The sequence below is a fragment of the Prionailurus bengalensis genome, chromosome E1 (genome assembly GCF_016509475.1).
Source record: "Prionailurus bengalensis isolate Pbe53 chromosome E1, Fcat_Pben_1.1_paternal_pri, whole genome shotgun sequence".
In the NCBI taxonomy this organism is placed as follows: Eukaryota; Metazoa; Chordata; class Mammalia; order Carnivora; family Felidae; genus Prionailurus; species Prionailurus bengalensis.
Genome location: NC_057347.1, coordinates 60,326,464 through 60,347,589, shown reverse-complemented (window position 1 = coordinate 60,347,589; position 21,126 = coordinate 60,326,464). Strand labels below are relative to the sequence as shown.

General features: G+C 57.7%; 1 protein-coding gene across 7 annotated transcripts in view; it reads left to right on the top strand.

The window, feature by feature from the left end:
• CSNK1D (casein kinase 1 delta) overlaps positions 1 to 21,126 on the top strand; it is a 33,660-nt gene that overhangs the window by 9,591 nt on the left and 2,943 nt on the right. For 2 of the 7 annotated variants that reach the window (XM_043585453.1, XM_043585454.1), the window contains exons 3-10: positions 9,783 to 9,931; positions 10,427 to 10,655; positions 11,094 to 11,264; positions 11,683 to 11,831; positions 13,566 to 13,737; positions 14,260 to 14,399; positions 17,367 to 17,429; positions 18,581 to 18,641. In XM_043585453.1, the coding sequence (XP_043441388.1) occupies positions 9,783 to 9,931; positions 10,427 to 10,655; positions 11,094 to 11,264; positions 11,683 to 11,831; positions 13,566 to 13,737; positions 14,260 to 14,399; positions 17,367 to 17,399 (1,043 nt within the window). In that variant the 3' untranslated portion in view covers positions 17,400 to 17,429; positions 18,581 to 18,641. The other 5 variants (XM_043585448.1, XM_043585449.1, XM_043585452.1 and 2 more) reach the window with 4 other exon arrangements.

Below are 21,126 nucleotides of genomic sequence, written 5' to 3'. Positions count from 1 at the left end.
TTCCAGACCACGACAGTCCTGTATGGTGGGTGTCACCAGCCTCGTGTCACGAATGAAGAAACATAGACCACTGCAGAACTTTCCAGAGGATAGAGATTTGAACCTGAGCGTTGTCGCACCCAGGCCACTGCCGCACAGCAGCTCTGCCTCTGGGGAGGTGTGCGCGGTCCACCCTGGCAGTCAGCGGTCCGAGTGCGCCCCAGAGGCTTCCGCCTTCCCCACACCTGATCGCGGTGATGGATTAAAAAGTTGCGGTGGCAGAAATCTTGATTAGTTGTGTTGGCGAATGACTTGGGTAGACACCAGGTTCTTCTCAAAATGCAGCAGACTGACTGCCTGGCAGAACCTAGATATTAACTGCTCTTTCCCGTCCCGATGGCCCCCAAGTGGCTTCAGACCGCTCCCTTCTTTGGTAACCCCTCAGCAGAGAACGTTCGTTTAGTCCCCAGCTGCTTCCGGTCAAGGCTCGGGAGGGTGTGGCGTGTGGGTGCGAAGCCTGGGCCAGCGGTGAGGGTGAGCAAGTACACCGGCGCAGGAAAGGCATGCGGGCTTCCCCAAGTTCACTTCTCTTGTCGTCTGCCCGTCCGCGTCCGGGCCAGTGCCTGTGCTTCGTTTTGGACAGTCACCATCTTTCTATTAACGAGTGTTTCACAGTAGCAGAGAGCGCATGGAACATGCGGGGATTGATACTAAAGTTAATGCCTGTAACTCCCACCTGCTTGAGAGGCAGCGGGGCCTCCCTGGGTACCATGTGCCCACCCCCGGTGCACTTGGAGGGGAGGCCGCGGCCCAAGCTTCTCCCCCAACATCCCTGCCTAGTTTGTTTTTAAATCTGTGTTTCTTTCACCCCACGAGAAATTTGTTTTTAAAAATCTAATAACCTTGTCTAGAAATGTGTGGCAGTTTTGTTTACGGTTGTGTTGGGCTTGAGTTGCAAAAAACTTCGTGAAAATTTGTATTGGCATTAATGTTGAATACTGGAACTTCTCGCAGGTAGAAACAGAAGGCATTTACCTGTCCCTGTCCCCTCACTTTTCCCCCCAAGCGTATGTTCTGGTAGCTTTGGACCCCATCGAGCGTTGAAGACCACACATAGCTACACCAGGCGGCCCGTTTCCCATCCAGATGGCACAGGGGTGGGGGCAGCATGTTCTGGCCCTGCTGTTCTAGCCCCGCCGGCCTTGCTTGCTTCTGCGTGGGCTCCCAACAGCGGCATGCGATTTCAGATTTCTGATGTCACAGAGGAACAGTCTGTGGACACGCAATGGGGACTGCCACGCGAATGGCCGTGTGGCTGACTGCTTCCTAGATCCTCACCACTCGGTTTCCAGTCTGCTCAGGACATAGCAGGCTACATTTTCGGGCCAGAGGACTCTTGAGAGCAAGGGTGCTCTGCTTTCTACCGCATTTTTTCTGCTCCCGGATGCTGTGGTGGCAAGACGTGCTGGTGTGAACTGCTAGTAAAGAAAAGTGCCGCCATCGGGACACCCCGTCGACGTAAACGGGCCGTGGTCCCTGACACCCGTCTTCTGACCCACGCAGTCTTTGAATGTACGCAGTCCGGTCGTCATGGGCTCTACAACTTTCCCTTGACCCCGCGTGCTCCCCAGACACCCCCGAGCCACCACAGCCGCAGGTCGGTGAAGTCACGTCTCCGTAAGCTGCTTCTCTCCTGCTTTGGGCATCCTGCGCTTGGGGACGGTGCCTCGAGGACATTCAGTCCCTGTTTCCTGGGAATGGCATTATGCGTCGTGGAGCAGGCCTGCAGGGTGACCCCAGGTGCCGCGTGTGCCCACGGGGATGCGCTCCTGGGGATGTGCTCCTGGACGGTCGGGTGCTCAGGGCTCCCTCCCCTCCTGCCTGCCTGGCGTCTGGGCTTCTGTCGGAGCCACGTCGTCTTTGGTCTCCCCTTCCCCATTTCTCTCTGATGTGGTATGGCGTGTCCTCACTAGCACAGAAGGCAAGGGGGACATTAAAGAACAAGAACGGGAAGGGAAGAAATAAAACTTATTATTTGTAAAGGAAACCCAAAAAGACACATTAGAGATAGGCTGGGTAACTCGCTTGCCCTGTAGGACTTACAGTCCGTTCATTCCACCAACAGCAGTTACAAGATGTAACATTTTCCCCTACGTGCCAGTAAGTCTTTTTTTATTCGTCGTGTTTTTCCAGGGGAAGGGGAGGGTCAGTGCCTGTGTTATGCAAAGGGGGAGGTACTGGTGTGGCAAAACCGTCCCATCCCTAGCCTCTAGGGATGGGGCCACTGAACCTGGAGGCTCAGCCTCCTGCAATTCAGGAACAAGAGGAGGGAGCCTGGGAGAGGACAGGTGGGCACATGTGTCCCTCCTTCCGCAGAAAGTCAAGATTCCACAGAAAGCTTTGGTTTCCTGCATTAAACACGAGTTACATTCACCCATCTCCTAAACAGTCCTGTGGCCCCTCTGACATACATGTCCTGACAGGGACCCTCCTGAGGGACTTGGAAATCCAGTCTTCCCTTCTTGGTCCCCCAGCCCCTCTCTCTTTCTCTCTTTCTCTCTTTCTCTCTTTCTCTCTCTCTTTCTTTCTTTCTCTCTCTCTCTCTCTCTCTTTCTCTCTCTTTCTCTCTTTCTCTTTTTTTTAATGTTTGTTTGTTTTAGAGACAGAGACAGACCATGAGTGAGGGAGGGGCAGAGAGAGAGGGAAACACAGAATCCGAAGCAGGCGGATTCAAACCCATGAACTGCCAGATCATGACCTGAGCTGAAGCCGGACCCCGACCGACTGAGCCACCCAGGTGCCCTTCCCAGCCCCACTTTCTGCATGGGAGCTTATCCCCCCTCCCCCCCCCCCCCCCCCCCCGCCGCCACGTGTCTTCCATAGGGTTAGAGACTAAAGTAGGAAAGAAGGTTCAATCCATCTGAATACAGCAGTGTATTTGGCTTGAATCTCGTCAAAGATCAGTCTTGACTCGGGATTGGGAACAAGGAATGGCATCTTCTGGCTTCTTCAGAGTTTTGCATAAATCGCTTAAGAGTTATGGAATCACCCCAGAAATTGAATGTGTGGGTGTTTAAGCTTTTTGGTGGGAGTGGGGTACAGAGGAAGGAATAGGGTAGGAGTTAAGGTTTCAGGACAGAAGATCTGGCCCAGAATAGGAAGTGGGGGAAGGGGACACCGAGAAAGGATGGATGGCTCAAGACCCCCCCCCCCCCCCCCCCCGCCACTTGCACACATACTCTAAGAAGGGGTCCCTCGAGCCTGTGTTCGAGATCATTTGCCTGGTGCAGAGCCTTTGGTCAGATCATCTGGCTGTTTTTCTCTCAATACAAAAAGAAGTTTGTAAACCATAAAACCCCAGAATATGGAGAAAGAGCAACTTGTTATGTTTACCCAAGTCAGGCCGCCTCTTGATCACTCAGCTGGCAGCTCGTGAGTCCTATGGGCCTGGCAGACACAGCGATCTTAAGGGGGTGGCCGGGACCAGGATGCCACGTGGCTCCCCCAGTGCGCTCCATCGCACGCACCACCGTGGCCCTATCCACTGCTGCACCGGGACAGGATGCCGGCCCTGGACACCACAGTCTCTGGAAGCCGAGGCAGGAAAGCCCAGCATTATTCAAGGATAAAGATTTGGGGCCTTCATCTGGCACCCAGGGCAGCTCACGCTCTCTTACAGCCTGTCATGACCAACTTGAATTTTTTCAAACACACGTGAACTGTTGTGCTGGTAGGCCTGGCCTGAGCCAGTGAAGGATCCGGTAGGGGAAGGGAGTCGAGGTCCTATGATCGGAGGTCCTGAGTAGGAACCCTTCGTCACGGGTATAGACCAGCCTCCCCTAGCCTTGGCTTCCTCTCAGTGCCTTCTCCTGACCCCTCTGATCGCCTTTCCTGTTCAGACCGATTGCTGATCTTCTAGGAGGAAGAGATCAAGTCACGGGGCAGCCTGGTTAAAAACTCGTCGCCCATGAAGGTGGAGGGGTTTCAAGAGGACCCTGGCAGAGGAGCCCACTCTAACTGGTAAAAGGAAGGTGGCTCCTGTGCTCTGCCAGCAGTTGTCCGTCCTGGTGGGACAGCAGAGCGCATTCCTGCTGCACGGTCCTGCGGCCGCTCCTGCCCGACACTGCTCTTTGCCCTGAGAGCCCGGCGCAGGAAGGAGGGCGTCACCTGGAAACACAAGACCGGGATGTTTGCATTAAGAGCAGAGTTAAAGTGCGCAAGACCGTCTTGTGTACGCAGCCAGGGCAGCTGAAATCCGGAGACCGCAGGGCCCAGGGCACAGTTCTCTAGGAGCGTGAGAAGTGACACGGTGCGTCCCGGACAGTGGCGTGTGTGAGCTCACACCTCTGCCCCTCCTTTCCCACAGCACACTGAGCGGTGTTCCCCGGGCGGGTACGCCTGATTCTCGATCCCTTCACCTGTTCATGGCGTCCGGGCTGGTTCCAGGTATCGGGCATCCCAAAGATGCTGCAAACGTTTGTGTAGGTGCTCAGGTGGACAGTCACTTCCTTTTCTCATGGGTGAGTGTCTAGGGGTGGAGTGGCCAAATCAGAAGGAGGCGAGAGCTTTTCCTTTTGAATAAACCTCCAGCTGCTTTCCAGTGGCTGTTCCCTTACGCTCCCGCCAGCAGTAACCAGGGCTTTATGGTCGGTGTCTTTCAGTTTGCCTGGGTCATCTGTCATCTGAGTTCCTGAATTTACTGGCATAAAGCTGTTTATGATAGTTCTCTATTAGCCTTTTCGTGTGTGCGGAGGCCTCTTGCTGATATTGGTAATTTGTGCCTTTTCTGTTTTTCCCTGAGCAGCCTGAGTAGAAGTTTATCAAAAATATTTTCAAAGAAACAGCTTTTGGTTCCAGTCGTCGCTCTCTCTGTGTTGTTTCATTGACTACTACTTGATCATTTTTTTACATCATCTGCTTACTTTGGGTTTAATCTCCAGTTCTCGGACGTCATTGATGTGTCTTTTTTTAATACAGGCGTTTAGTTGCTATAAATTTCCCCCAAGCACTACGAGAGCGCACGTCGTAAATCCTGATATGTTGGGTTTTCAGTTAGTGCAGAATGCTTTCTAATTCCTCTTCTGATTTCTCCCTTGATCCATGGGTTATTTTGAAGCATAGTATGTAGCTTCCAAATATTGGGGGTTTTCCAGAGAGCTCTTTGTTATTTCTGACTGGATTTCATGGTCTTCTGAGAGCACACTTTGTACGACTAGAATCCTTTTAACGCTAGGCCTGTTTTATGTCCAGCATTGGGTCTGTCTTGGTGACTGTCCCGTGTGCACTTGAGGACACTGTGCTCTGCTGCCCGAGGGGCTGCCGAGGACGCCGTCAAGTTGTGGGTTTGCCGATCTCCTTGCGGCTTTGCTTTGTGTGTTTTGAAGCTGTGCTGTTAGCTGCATGAACGAGTGGAGTTGTTAACGCCCTCCTGATGAGCTGACACCTTTATCCTTACGAAATGACGGGCGTATCCCTGGGAACGCTCTGCACGGCAGCCTGCTGTGTCCCATGCGGACCCAGCTCTTGTGCGCCCTTTGGTCTGAAGTTGATGTCGTGCGCTGGCCTTTCTACGACCCGTGTGTGTGTGTCAAGGGTGTCTGCCTGTGATGGTGTGCTTCCTTTCCCTCACTGCCAGCCTGTGTGGTCCGGTCCTCCTGCGCTTACGTTTGCATGTGATAAACCCTACGCTGCGTTGTTATTTTCGTTTGAACAGTCCTATCTTTTCAAGGGATTTAAGTAATTTTAAAACCTTACGTGTGAACTTACGTTGTTATTTCCAGTGCTTCTCAACCCTTTGTGCGGGCCCACACTTCCGTCTGCCTTCTGCCTGCAAGGCGGCCTTTCCGATACGTAGCAGTGCAGGTCTGCTGCTGATGGGAGTCTACACCTTTTTTATAGACCTGGAGATCTTCTCGTTACTCGGCTTTCTGAGGCTTTTTTCCTCCATACTTGAAAGAGGCTTCCCACTGTGCTTTTCCGAGGAGCATGCAGTGATCTTGGTCTTGGTCTGGTTTATGTAACGTGACGTTTCCCTGGCTGTTTTCGAGATGCTCTCTTCATCTAGTCGTGAGCGATTTGATTCACAGGTCTGGACGCTTGTGCGATGTTCGTTGTGGCCCCGGTGCGTGGGGCTCGCCGAGCTTAGGTTGGTGGGTTTGTTGTCTTTACCCAGTTGCTACTTCCAGCATCCTCTCTGTCCCCTCCTCCCTCTTTCCTGGGGGCTGCGTGATGCAGGTATTTGGTGGCTCGAAGCTGTCCCGGAGCTCGCTGAAACTCTTGCTGCTTTTCCAGTAGTTTTGTGCCTCGAGTCACACATCTTTTCCTCTACGCTGTCTAATCTCAGACCCTGTAGTTCTCCTTTCTGAAAGTTAGAGTTGAGTCTCGTAAATCCCCCATGCCTTGCCTTCGTGTAACTTTTTGACATGGAATATAGTTGGAGTTGATAACGTGTTGTCCATCTCTGCTGATTCTAACACCTGAGCCAGTTTCAGCGGACTGTTCTCAGCGCGGGTGTTTTGTGCCTCTTTGCATGCCTGGTCATCTTTGGACGCCAGACGCTGTGACTTCCGCTGGCTTGCACGCTCGGTATTAACTCTGCTGCTCAGATCCTTCCTCCACTTGGTCATAAATGGGATGAAGTCAGGTTCCTTTCGCCTGCTCAGTCTTTGCGTCTCTGCTGACACTCAGGCTGGGAGGGGGCGGCCTGTGCCCTGTCTGTCAGGCCTGGGCGTTGTTCGTTCGTTGTCTCCCGTTCAGTGTCTTAGAAACCGTTTTTCCACGTGTCCTGTGTTTTGTTAAGTCTTCTGTTTTTGCAGATACGAGGGTAAATTGGGCCCCTATTACTCCCATTTTGGCTGGATGCAGGGAAACTTTTAAGCTTTTAAAAGAAAATAATAGTATCTGTTTCTGACTCAGGGTTTCTTATACCAGAAACATTACTCACTAAGAAAAAGATTGATGGGGCGCCTGGGTGGCGCAGTCGGTTGAGCGTCCGACTTCAGCCAGGTCACGATCTTGCGGCCTGTGAGTTCGAGCCCGCGTCGGGCTCTGGGCTGATGGCTCAGAGCCTGGAGCCTGTTTCTGATTCTGTGTCTCCCTCTCTCTCTGCCCCTCCCCCGTTCATGCTCTGTCTCTCTCTCTGTCCCAAAAATAAATAAACGTTGGAAAAAAAATTTTTTTTAAAAAGAAAAAGATTGATATATTCATCTTTGTTAAAATTCCTCATCAAAACGCTCCAAAAGGGGCGCCTGGGTGGCGCAGTCGGTTAAGCGTCCGACTTCAGCCAGGTCACGATCTCGCGGTCCGGGAGTTCGAGCCCCGCGTCAGGCTCTGGGCTGATGGCTCAGAGCCTGGAGCCTGTTTCTGATTCTGTGTCTCCCTCTCTCTCTGCCCCTCCCCCGTTCATGCTCTGTCTCTCTCTGTCCCCAAAAAAAATAAATAAACGTTGGAAAAAAAAAAAAATTAAAAAAAAAAAAAACGCTCCAAAAGAAAAAAAAATATGCCTCACATAAAACCGGCAATGCTTTAGTATCCAGAATCTTGAAAGAACTGCTATAAAACAGGCAGAAGATTCCCTGATAGAAAAGTTGGCAAAAGACACTTGTCGACATTTCGGAGAGGAAACGTGTGGCCAGTAACCACATGGAAGGAAGATCCGGATTGAGAATTTAGCGTGACACCGTCTGTATACCCACCCGGTTGATAAAAATTGAGCGATCTGGCGGTCCTCTTCCACAGCAGGGACTCGCCCACTGCTGGTGGGTGTGTGGGGTGGGCTCTCCGGAGAGTCTCCGGAAACAATTTGACATTATCTCGTACGGTCAGATAACTTGTGCTCTGTGTTTGTAGGTACGCGCCTAGGGGATAAACTAGATGTGAACGAGAACTTCGTGTGTTAAGAGTTTGCACTCGTGGGCATAAATACGGGTATACTGAGTGGCACTGTTTATAATGGAAGCAGACCCAAACAGTCCAAGTGGTGAACTGTGGTCTGTTCTGCAAAGGGAATACTGTACAACATGCGTCCTTTTTGACAAAACTATTTAATAGAACTGTGATTCATTTGTATTAGTTTTTGGTGTACACCATAGTGATAGTGACTCGACAGTCCTGTGGGCCACACAGTGCTCACGACAGGTGTGGTCACATTTGTCACCATACCGTGCTCCGCCAATATTATTGACTATTCCGTGTGCTGTACTTTTCATTGCTGTGACTTTTTCCTTTTTTTTTTTTTTTTTTTTTTTACTTATTTTATAACTGGGAGATTGTACCTCTTAATTCCCTTAACGTGTTTGTTCCACCCCCTCTGGCAACCACCACTTTATTCTCTTTAGGAGTTTGTTTTTGTTTTTTATTTGCTTGTCTGTTTTGGGTTTTAGGTGATGCGTATGAGTGAAATCATATGGCATTTGTCTTTCTCTGTCTTAATTCACTTAGCCTAACACTCTAGGTCCATCCATGTTGTCGCAAACGGCAAGGTCTTCTTTTTTCATGGCTGAGTAATCATGCACCCTCACTTTATTAAAAGCAGGGGAATGACAGAGTTCTGGATGGTCGTTGTTCGGGGAGCACGGGAGTGTGTAATGTGCAGGACGTGAGGTTCTCAAGAATGCTCTTGGTCTGGGTAGGTGATCTGTGCTACAGACATTTGCTTCGTGATGCTTTAAAAAGACAACGTATTGGATTTGTTCTCATGAAACGTGGAAAAATTTTTAAGTAATTGATTTTAAGAATGAAGGGGGGTTGCCCCGTTTGTATCAGGACTTGCTGTAAAGCTGAACTAAAAAACATTTAGTGTCAGAAAGTGAGGCACTGCTCAAAACACAGAGGCACAAAAGCCTCGATTGATGGGTTTGGTAGATGGTCTCAGGACTGACTCAGGCGCCTCTGGGGGCCCTGGGTAGAGCACCACGGACAGCCAAGTGAGTGACCGGGGGGCGGGGGGGCAGGGGGTGGGGGGGCTGCAGTGCAGACCAGAGTGTGACATAGGTACCTGTAGGCCCGTGATGTTCCCAAAAAATGATTGAATAAGTAAACTGGGGGAGAAGAGACAAACCTGTGTAGAAGAACCTGAGTAATGTGTGTGGATACTCCCCCCACCCACCCCGCAGAATGTGGAGCATGACCCCCCCCCCCCCCAACATCCGAAGTGTGGGCCATACGTAGTGATGGCCTCCCAAAGAGAACAGTACCGGGAGGGGGAATGCACACAACTCAGCCAGGCGGTCAAGGTCCCGCCCACGGTGATGGCGTCACCTTGACGGCACGGACCCCTGACACGAAGGGAAGGGCGCTCTGCCTCTGCGGTCTTCCTCCCCAAGCCCATCGCGCAACATCAGACACATCCCAACAGAGGGACGGCCCCAGCACCCCCAGAGCTGCCGGGCCACCGGAAACCAGGGACGACGTGAGAGACGGCTGAGTCCAGAGATGCCTGGGGAGACGTGAGGAAGGGGCAGACAGAGGATGACAGGAAAACCGAGGGCACCTGAACGGTGTGGACTTTGGTTGACAGCAGCGAGCCCATAGTAGTTGGTGATTTGTGACACATGCGGCACGCTGACGGGAGGCGCTGACAGGGAGTGGGGGGGGGAGGTGGATGGGAACTCCGCTCTTTCTAGACGAGCCCCTCTTGTCCTCTGGCACCTTCTCTTTCTCGCGCCTGCTCACTCCGCCACCCGGGATGCTGGCCTCTCCCCGTGTCACTTCCAGCCACGGCCCGCCAGCCCTTGTCGCATGGCGCGTGTCTCATGCGGTGCGTCTGAGTGTGCGAGCACGGGCGCGTTGGGTTTCTCTTGCAGTGGGCATCCCCACCATCCGGTGGTGCGGGGCGGAGGGGGACTACAATGTCATGGTGATGGAGCTGTTGGGACCGAGCCTGGAAGACCTGTTCAACTTCTGCTCCAGGAAATTCAGCCTCAAAACTGTCCTGCTGCTTGCTGACCAGATGGTAAGAACCCCGCTTTCCAAGGTGCCGGGGAGCCTGGATGCTCGATGCCCGCTTGGTTTGCCTCGGCAGTGTGATGGCGCATCCGGGTGCGGTTCCCTTTGCTTTACGCCTGTCGGTGGGTGGGGAGAAAGCGGGCACACGGTCACCTTTGCTGCGAGGCGCTGACGGTTGGCCGGCTTTGGAGGCTGCCCCCCACGGCGTCGCCCATCCACGTGTGGGACTCTGCAGAGAGGCCGACTGGTGCAGACCCTCGTCGGGGAAGGGGGCGGTCCTGTCACCAGCCAGCAGTCACCCACCACCAGAGCCAGCGAGGAAGACGGCAGGGGTCCCGAAGGTGGTCCGATCGGCGCCCTTCACTGGTTGTTGAGTTACTCTGCTCTGACCAAGGGCACGGGACGTGCAGCTGAGGGCGCAGCCCTCACTCTGCCGAGCCAGGATCCTTTTCCAAGGCTGCTGATGGGGTTTAATGTCTCATCGTTCCTTCTCTGCTTCCAGATTAGTCGCATCGAATACATTCATTCAAAGAACTTCATCCACCGAGATGTGAAGCCAGATAACTTTCTCATGGGGCTGGGGAAGAAGGGCAACCTGGTCTACATCATTGACTTTGGGCTGGCCAAGAAGTACCGGGATGCCAGGACCCACCAGCACATCCCCTACCGCGAGAACAAAAACCTCACTGGGACGGCGCGGTACGCCTCCATCAACACGCATCTTGGAATCGGTGAGCCCGTGGGTGGTGGGCTCTTTTGTGCCCCCGGTCACTGGCCCAGGCCGCCTTGGGCATGTCCGTCCCTTAGCTCAGGGAAAGGGAAGCCCCTTGGGACACCCTGGGAGTGGCCAGCATGTTTGGCACGGAGGCTGTCATCGAACCTTTGTGGCGAAGGCTGACTGTCCGGACTCTGGAGAACCTTTTGTGAGGTGTGGTGGGGGCGGGTAAGTGGCTGGGCTTTCTGACAGTAAACTTAATATTGGTATCGCCCATCCAGGGGTGCCAGTGCCCCTAAAAGCACATCAGGGGTGACTTCTGGTGAGAAAGAATCCGAGAGTATTTTCTGTAGCTTTAAAAGTGCATTTCCACAGTAAGCATGCGCCTGGGGTCTTGGCTTTGCAGCTGCAGGCGCACGTGTGCTGTTCTTAACCCATTTCCCATCTTTTCCAGAGCAATCTCGAAGGGATGATCTGGAGTCACTGGGCTATGTGCTCATGTACTTCAATCTGGGCTCTCTGCCCTGGCAGGGGCTGAAGGCAGCCACCAAGAGGCAGAAGTACGAACGGATCAGCGAGAAGAAGATGTCCACCCCCATCGAAGTGCTGTGTAAAAGCTACCCCTGTGCGTGTCCTCGAGTGCAGGCGCTGGGTGGGCCTGTGGTCTCAGGGTGGGGTTAGGGTGGGGGTGCTGGGAGGCCAACGAGTCCCGCGTGGTGAGGAGGGGAAGAGTCCGTGGGTGACCTGTCCTTGGGCTGGTGGCGGCTTCCTGTCCCTGGTGCTCCTCTGCTTTCCGGGACCAAGGACCCAGGGAGTTCTTTGTTCCTATGGAGAAATGCCCTGGGGGGAACCAGGCTGTGCTCTGTGGTGCTGGGTTTTCTTAAACTGTTTCCTGAAGTCTCAGTTCCCTCCCTGTGTGACCAGTGTTTCGGATGACATGTCTCGCGTGCCCGGTGTGTGGCAGGCAGTGGTGGCGAGAGCATCTGCAGCCACCGGGGCCCCGTTGGGCGCTGCTAGGTAGCACTGAGTATCTTGTTCTGCAGCTGAGTTCGCCACGTACCTGAATTTCTGCCGCTCCTTGCGTTTTGACGACAAGCCTGACTACTCCTACCTGAGGCAGCTCTTCAGGAATCTCTTCCACCGCCAGGGTTTCTCCTATGACTACGTGTTCGACTGGAACATGCTCAAATTTGTAAGTGCTCTGCCGGCTGGTTAGACAGAGGCCTCCACCAGATGAGGTGCAGGTTTGAGAAGGCGTGTCTGCCGCCAAGGGGGAGCCGAGTGCACCTGCTAGGGTCTTGGCCCGGTGTGGGGTGCATCTAGCCAAGGCTGGGAGGTTCCAAGAAGCAAGATCCCGGTGAGGGGACAGTAAAGAAGGCACTGTGTCAGCGCTGGCCCCCCTGGAGCCAGTGGAATGTGTCTCCTGGCGCAGGTCTGCCTGGAACCAGGGCTCTTACTTGAATGACAGGCCATGGGAATGTCATTTTATTATCATTCTCCTCACCAAGAGTGCCATGGCTTTGACTGCCTCTGATGTTGAGGTGTGGCTCCCGAGCGTTTGTCGTGCAGGGGGGTATGGCCAAGGCCGAGGGCTCCTGCCAGGTGACGTGACCACCTGCCCCTCCTCCCTCGGACCCAGCCGTGTGGGTGAGCGAGCTGGGTGGGTGCTCGGGAGACGCGGTGCCTGGGGTCCAAGTGCGTTGACTTCCTTTGTTCGGGGGTTGTTGAATGGATGCAGGTTTGCGCATGACTGCTGGGGGTGGGGGTGCAGAACTTGAGCTTTGGTGTTTGCCTTCTCTAAAGCAGGCTGCTTGTTACAGGAATCTAATTAATCTTGAGATACTATTGCCAGAAACTTCCAGGGTTTTTTTGGAACTTCTTCCTCTTTTGTTACAAATTTGTTATATTTAGTTACGAGCTTAAAACAGAAATTGGAACCTTTCCAGGGTGACAAGATCTGATGGAGGAGCGGAACCTCCTCTCTAGACAGCATAAGCCAGAAAGGATTATTTTGCGGCCTCGCGGGTACCCGGGTGTTCGTGCAGGGGTCTGTGCCGTGTGTGGGGGAACCAGGTGTGCCGCAGTGGGCTGCCGCAGGACGTGCCCCCACAGGTCGCCCAGAGTCTGGGCAACGTTCTGGCGGCATCCCCCTCCCAGTGGAGCCGGCCACCCTTCTCTGGGCAGGGCTGGGGTGTGGCTCATCGCAGCTCTGTGGTGCTCATGCTGGAACGGCCACGCGGCTCTGCGCCGCCACTGAGGAGCTGCCACGGGTGGCGTGTTACTCGAGTGGGTGCGGAGGAAGACTTGTGCAGAGACCTATGGTGGCTGGATTTGGCCCGTGGGCTGCCGTTTGCAGACTGTTGCCTTACGGCACTGGTAATTAGAACGTGGTGGCGGGTGTCTTGTCCCCACTCGCCTGGTTCATCGTGTAACTAGCTGTTTGTGCTGGGAGCGAGTTAAGTGGTGTCCACCACGTGGGTCCTCCTAGGACAGCTCTGGCTACCTGAGTCCTTGTCAGTGGGCACTGGCCTGACATTCGCCCTGGGGCCGGAGATCTGAGCTCTGCTCAGGCCTCCCACCGACCAGACGCCACCACTTTCACGTGCCTCTTGGATCCTTTGGATGCCAGCACGTTGGGCCCACCGCTGTCCTGACCTCGTGTGATTTCCCGTCCCCGTGTGGATGTTCATAGGGAAGAGGCCACCCAGTTGCTATCAGTGAGGGGGGTTCAGGAGTGTTGGGGACCTCCTCTGTGCACTCATAGGGCCAAGGGGCAGGCCGCTGTCCTGGAGGGAGAGGCACCTCATCCCAGCTGGCCGCAGGTCCCAGTGCCCCTGGTGTGTTCTTGAGTCGCAAGGGGCAGCCGGGACCCTTGGGCAGTTTCCACCGAACCCTGTTCAGTCTAGTCTTCCTGCTTCCTTCACAGGGAGCCAGCCGGGCAGCTGATGACGCTGAGCGGGAACGCCGCGATCGAGAGGAGCGGCTGAGGCACCCTCGGAACCCAGCCGCCCGCGGCCTCCCCTCCACGGCCTCTGGCCGCCTGCGGGGCACCCAGGAGGTGGCTCCTCCCACCCCCCTCACCCCTACCTCACACACTGGTGAGTGGGCTGGGGCCACGTCTCCCCAGCAGGCACCGGGGCTTCTGGTGTGCACGTCGGCCGCTCTGGTTGTTGGAGCTGCAGGGCCCTGCGCCGGGTGAGGCTGTGTGCGTCCCGCTTCTGGTCGACTCTGGTTCCCGAGGATGGGCAGGCCAGGGGACGTGTGTTTCACTGGACTTGGAGGACCCTGCCACTGAGACATGGATGGCTCCCCTAGGAGCCTCTCTCCCCGCCCCTCTTTCCCCTCCACGAGCGGCCCCCTGAGCACGGAGGCCTCGAGCTGCCCCCTTCTGCTGCTTGTGCTCCTGGGAAAGTCCGCCCGGAGCCAGCACACTGGTGTCCCTGGGCGCTCCGCGGTCCCTGCCCACCACTGCCGACCTGGAGATCTGGTGGGGCCCCGCGGGGTACAGCGGCACCCACCTCCCCGCGTGCTAGACGCCGAGGCCGCTGAGGAGAGGCCTCCTCTCGCTGATGGCAGGGCTGCCCTGAGGCCTCACCCTCATCCCGTCTCCTCTTTTCCAGCTAACACCTCTCCTCGGCCCGTGTCTGGCATGGAAAGAGAGCGGAAAGTGAGTATGCGGCTGCACCGCGGCGCCCCCGTCAACGTCTCCTCCTCCGATCTCACGGGCCGACAAGATACCTCCCGCATGTCGACCTCACAGGTACGTACTCCGCACAGGCACGTACTCCGCACAGGCACGTACTCCGCACAGGCACGCACTCCGGGCTCGGCGAGGTCGGGACGCTGCGGCCCATGGGCCTCTCTGTGTCCGAGCTGATCTTCGGGCTCCAAGAAGAGTGGGGTGAGGGTGTGGAAGGGCTTCGTTCCTTCCTGCTTCCCCTCGGCCGTCCTTTCCGAGTGTTAAGCGGGGAGGGACGCGGCGCCCCTTGCGGCTCTGCAGCCCCTTAGTTCAGAGCCTACTGCGGGCTGTGCAGAGGAAGGGCTCGTCTCCCGGCCGCGCTGGGACAGGCAGTGGGGCCTTTTCTCTTCTGTGGCCCTCCTCGCAGCCCATCCCCAAGCCAGCCCTGGAGGCTTGGCCGTCTTCCGGTGCAGACTTGAGAGGCCACGCCTGCTCACACCACACGTCTGTCATGGGCACACACAGGCTTGGAGGCCCTTTGCTCACGCTTGTTGGGCAGGCGGTCCCCATGGATTGCTGGCGGCCCCTGGAAGGTGGCCTGGACAAGCCTGTCAGCGCGCGGGTGAGGGTTCCCGTCTTCTGAGGTCCCTGCCCACCTGCCTTCTTTCTGACAAGGCAGGTGTCCTCAGAGAAATGGCTCGGTCATGCACACGGGTCCCTTCCACCCACATCCTCCTCTTCCCTCTCTGGCTTTGGTGCTGTGGCTCTTCTGCGTTCACCCACGTGCCCTCCACAGATGAGCTCTTTTCACACACTTGGACCTTCTTGCTCAGGTAGCTGTCAGGTCCCTCTCCTGCTTCCAACAGGGTCCTCCGGGTGCCTGTGCCCCGTGGTATCTGCGGGGGGTTGGGGGGACGGGCACTGGTTTGGGGGAGCACCCTGGAAGCCCGGGTCCTGGGTCACGCGCCCCCGGCGGTGCCCCTCCGGCTCACTGTGGTACCTCTCTCGTTGACGAGTTAGCCTTGGGCCCTGCTGCTGGCACACGCTTGGTGCTGGGCGTATCTTGGTGAATTGCTGGGCCGAGCACATTGGTTAGGAGAACACAGGGTCTGTGAGAACTGCCCAGAACCTCAGTTCCGCAGCGTCTGCTTCACCTTCTGGCAGAGGAGCAAGGAGGGAGTGCTCCTGATCACTTTTATTTTAGCCCGGTGAAGTGAAGAGTTTCGGTGTGACTACCTCTAGGTTGCTGGTAGTTCTGCCAGAAAGGGGTTGTCTCTGTACGTAACTTTTTCCCAAAGAGATTAAGGATCCGCGTAGTTATGATCGTGGGGCTCGAGGAGTCTGGCCAGCGTAATGAGCTTGGGCCCCACACTGCACCTCCCTCCCCGCAGGACACAGAAAGGGCTATGGGCTTCTTCCCCCAAGCCCTGGAATCCATGAATCGGCAGCGTCTGCCCACGCGCGGCCGAGAGCCCAGGCATACAGTCTGCTCCAGGGCCCCAGATACCCCAGGCAGGGACAATCGGGAGTCTGTGGACCCCAGGGGCTCTGTCTGGACTCAGGATCTACGTTCTCGACCTCAGCCAGCGAAGGTGAAGGAAGGGGCAGAGCTAATTCTCTTTGAGGGAAAAGAACGTACATGGAGGGTTTGGGACGACAGAGGGCCCGAGGCTGCTGGGACCGAGCCCAGCTTCTCCCGCACGGTGTGGCCAGCCTCGGCCCACATGCCCTTGGGCCTTGCTGTGAAGTCTCACTGAGCAGAGGCGAGTTTGCAGCTGGGAGTCCCGTGTTCCGCGTCCTCGTTCTTTGTGCTTTCCGTGTGAAGAAGCGTGAGACTGGACCAGAAGGACGAGGCTCCAGAGGTGTGATGGGGAGGTGTCTCCCCTCTGATAGAAGCACTGGTCTCCCTGGGGGTCTTCTTAGGGTCTTTGTGTTGAGGACACGGCCCTGGGATGTGTCCCTGACGCACCCCCAACCCAGAGATGGTCCCTCCTTTGGGTTTTCCGGGTCACCCACCTGCGCTCTTGGGAGACTCTGCACCAGGCTCCTGCCCTCCACGGGGTGGGTGACAGGCACCCTGTGGGACAGCAAGAGTCTCTTTCTGAGATTCTTGGCGGGGGGTGCCCCCCAGTGTCGGCCCCGGTGGTTTGGAAGTTCCAGCTTGTGTGATTCTGTGGGTTCCGTTCACTCTTCCCCAAAGGAAGCGGGGTGCAGGTAGAGCCAGGGATGCTTCTGTGAAGCGAGGGCGGCCCCCATGGGGCTGAGGCCGTGCGTGTTCTGTCCACCTCCCCCGTGGCTGCTTTTCGTCTGGGTTCTCTGTGAGCTTTGAAGAGATGTCGTGTCTTGTGCAGATGTCCGATGTCGGAGGCAGTAGTTCTTCCCGGAAGGCGCTCGAGCCGCCGGCCGGCCTGGTGGGGACCCTGCTGACTCTCCAGCTGGGCGCGGGGAGGGGCCGTTGACATCTGTGTCCCTCGTCCCCACCCCTTAACCGTGGTGCGCTCAGACTTTGCAGGAGGGTGACCGTTCCTTGCCCCTACTTCCTTCTGGAGGGGGCTTGTGCTAGAGCACGGTCCCCACGCTCCCGACCCAGGGCACGAGTCCGACTTCTCAGCCAGAGCAGTGAGGACCCCAGAGGGCATCTGGTCGATGAACCTGTTTGTGAGTTTCTGTCTTTGAGAAGAAAAGGCCTCGCGGGTCCGGTGCCGTGAATAGAACGTGACACGGCCTCTGAGGTTAACTCCTTTCCAGTAAGACCCGTGGCCCCCTTGTCTTCCCTGTGGCCGGTCCGCGTGTCAGGAGGGGTGGCCAAGCACAGGCAAGGCCTGGGGGCGGGGCCCACCGCGGGCCCCCATCCGGAAGTGTCAGGTTCACGCTCTGCTCTGCCTGATGAGGCGCGAGGAGCGGCTGCGGCTGCTCTCATCATTCCCGGGATCCCCTCTGGGGCAGCCTGGCCGGGTCGCGGACCCAGTTGAAGCGAGGTGCGGAAGGCCTCAGTCCTGCTTGCCGGCGGAACCGTTACCAACGGCTGTCTTTTCCCCCCCACCTCAGAATAGCATTCCTTTCGAACACCACGGCAAGTAGCTGCACGTCTCCCGCTGGAAGGCAGCACCGGTGAGTGTGCTCATGTCGGGGCCCGGCAGGCGGCAGGCGGCAGGCGCCGGGCGGGGCGGGCGCGGACCACCCCTGCGTCCGCCCCGGGGGTGCGCAGGCGGGACCGGGCTTGCATGCCGGGTGCTGCAGGGAGAGCGCGCGCCCTCCGCCCGGTGCTTTTCCGTGAGTGGGTTCCGGAGCGGCCGCGCTCAGCCGCCCGGTCTGGGGGCGCGCGGGGCGGCCCTGGGACCCTGCCCGCCGTTGCACTGGCCGTCGGCCCCGTCCGGAGCCCGGGGCTGTGCGCTCCTGCGCGGCCCCGGCGGCCCCAGGGCACTCGAGGCGCCCCGGCCCGGGGTCCGTAGCGTGGGGCGCGGGGGGTGTCGTCCTCAGCTGAGCGGCCGTGCTTGGTGGGGGCTCTTGCGCTCTTGCTGCGGGAGTCTCCCAGTGGTCTCTGCCGCCCTGGCTTTGTCACTCTCTTCTTTCGCATTTATTTCTGTCCTCGTTTGTTTTTCTTTCCGACCTCGGTCTCTGCTCAGCATCCCGTCCGTGCTGCCGTCTGTATTAACCCGTCAGCCACAGCCGCCTGCTCCCCTGCCTGCCGTTGGCGCATGGCTGGGCACCCGAGCCAGGCCCACTCCCGCCGGTGACGCCGTGGCTCCTCGTGGCCAGGGCTCGCCGCCGCCGGCGCCGCTGCGGCACCTGCCACGGTTCCGGCGTGTCCGCGTTCCCCAGGGCGCCCTGACGGGAGCTGCTTCTCACGTCTCCCCCCCCCCCCCCCCACGGGGAGTCCCGGTGCCCACACGGCGCCTCGTCCCTGCTTCCTGAACGCCAGGTTACTTTCCAGGAAGGGGGTGCTGGGAGCAAGTACCTCTTCCGGCTTGGACTCTGTCTGGTCTGATTGTTCTCGAGCTTCTAGCTCCGTGGCCACCCGGCCTCCTTGCTTGCATGCTTCTTCCTCCTTCCCCGTCTTCCTGTCACTCGTTCTGCTGAGCACGTGTCCTGGCCGCAGAGGGACCTTCCGGCGTGGCTGGGCGTCTGGCGCGGGCGTCCAGAGTAGGGTCGGGCAGCGTCCGTGTCCCCCCCTCGCCGTCACTGCTGTGTCGTGCCCCAGTCTGGCCGGCCCCGTGCCTCTGGCCTCATGCTGACCTTCTCCTGTGCTTTGGCTCCGACAGATTCCCGGTCGGGTGGCTTCCAGTGGTCTTCAGTCTGTGGTGCACCGATGAGAACTCCTTTCCGCTGTGAAGGGCAGACAATGCATGGCTGGTCTACTCTGTTACAATGGCTTTACTAGTGACGCGCCCCCCGGTCTAGAACCGAAACGTTAACACCGGGAGCTCTCCAGGCCGCCCGCCCAGCGACGCCCGTGGGGGAAACAAAACACAAACTAACCCGGACAGACCGCAAAGCTCTGCCGTCGTCGCAGGGGCTGCACCGAGGGCCTCCCACGCGGCCCGCTCGTCTCGGGCTGGGAAGAAAAGCAGAGTGTGAGAGACAGTTGCAGAGAGAACCAGACTCCCGCTCAAGAGCCTTTCAGTCCCCCTGCGGTGGCGGCGCCCTGCTCCCTGACGAGCCCACTGTAACCACCGATCTTCTACTTGGTTAAGACAGTTTTGTATCATTTTGCTAAAAATTACTGGCTTAAATCTGTGTAAAGAAACCTGTCTTTTTATTGTTCCTTTCTCGTCTGTTTCTGCGGTCCTGAGACAGATGTTGCCTCTAAAGAGCCCCCGGAGCAGAGGCTGGCGTGGAGCCTCCGCGTAGGCAGAGCGCGTCAGGGAGCAGAACGCGGGCGCCGTCCTCTGCTTTGTGGTCCGTGTGTCGTGGGGTCCGCTGTGGAGAGGGGTTTTCTCGTCAGAAGTGCCGTCCCGTGTAGACGTGTGTGTAAGTGCCCCGTGCGTGTCCGTGTGTGTGCCGTGTGCTGTGCGTCTTGTGGCCTCGTTACGCTGGTGCTGGCTGTCACTGTCCCTTCCCCACCTGAAGCGGAAGGCCCGTGCGACGAGGTCCTCGGAGCGGTTAGGGAGCCAGGCTGCGCCTCACCCCCCCTGGACGCGGCCGGAAGGAAGCCGAGCACCGAAGATCTCAGAGGCCAAGGCTTTGCGTGGCACGTCGCTGGTGCCTCAGGAGAGGATTTCGAGCGAGAGACGTCGGACCCTCCGTGGGGGTCACGTGTGGTCGTTGTGGTGGTGGTGTTGCCTCCGTGTCTTTGAATTTGGGAAACGTTCTGAACGGACTGTGACTGTGATCGGTGTAGATTGGCCCTCAACGTGTGTGCTCACTGAACACTCAACGTCTGTGTGCTCAGAACCAAGGGCGTGGCGGTGTGCCCGGCACCGGCTTTGCCCACAGAGGCCTCGGCCCAAGGGAATCCACCCTCAAGTGCCAAGAAGCCGGTGACTCGACCTGTGTCCAGGAGGGTGTGGTGTCACGCACTTCCTTCCGGGACTTTCGTTGGGACCTAGCAAACCCCGCGGGGGTCAAGAAGCAGGGCGGGGCTGAGTCTCGCCAGAAGGAACCTCTCGGGGCCCCTGGGCTCCTGGTGGTTTGCCAGGACGCTCCCTCATCTTGTCGCAGGCAGAGGCGCCAGGTGGCAGCCCGGAGCCCCCGTCGCGGGAAACAAGGTGCAATATAGGCGTTTGTGGGAACTTCGCCTCTCCTCCTGCCGCCCCCTGCACAGTGCTCTGTGTGGAAACCAGGGCGCTGGCAGCAAGTGGACCGGAGAAGTGTCCGTCTCTGTTTTCCCTTCCTGCCCCCTCAGCCACTAGCGCCGGAGTGCGGCCGTTTGCTTCTTTGTGAATCCTGAACTGGCTGTTATGTTTGGGGGCGCGGGGCCTGGGCCGGGCGGGGCCGTGGGAGTGCGGGGCGAGCTCGGGCGGGTCAGGGTGGGCTGGGGACCCTCTCCAGAGGTACGCCTGCCCCTGGCAGGGCGTGAGCAGCACAGCCCCCCCTCCCCCCCCCGGGTGCTGCCCGACGCCGGTAGGGACAGCCTTCCCACGCTCTGCATCTGGGCTTCCACCTGAAATTGCTGGACGATCCGAAAGGCGGGCCCAGCTTCCCGGGCCCGTGGCTGTGCGGCTGTCCGTCCGTCCGTCCGTCCGTGCACACTTGCTGCCCTCCCGGTGTTTAATTCCCCGTCACGACTGCAGGACGCGTAGTTGCAACGTCTGTATCAACCTGTGTATCGGTGGCCGGTCTCTGACTTGGCACGTTTGTGTGATCACTGCATCTATGTACTACCACCGTGTAAATAATAAATCCATGATGACTTCTACCTTCCCCCCTCCCCCGCCCTCCACATGGTCTTTATTTCATCCGATTGAGAGGGGCGCTGTGTGTCTGACCTGCCCGCGGCCCTTCGGTGGTGTTGGTATAAGCTGGTCCGGAGCAGGTGGCCGGGCGGGCTGCCACTTCAGCGGTTCCAGAGCCGACGCCTGCGCAGGCCGTGCGCACACACGTGCCAGTGCGCTCGGGGGCCCCTTCTCCCCCCGGCCTGACCACCTTCACGGAGCAGGTGCCTGAGCCCCGTGGCCCCGCGGGCAGCGCCAAAAGGAAGCACTGTCACCTGCCCTGAGCATTGTGGGGAGGCAGCCGGCCTGTCGTGGTCGTACGGCCGCCGAGGGGGACATGGTTCCTGGGAGGCAGCTCCAGGGTGGGCCCCTCCATTTGTTGAACTCACAGCCTTGACCTCCCTTTCCCACGTGCACTGTTGAAGCCCTGCAGC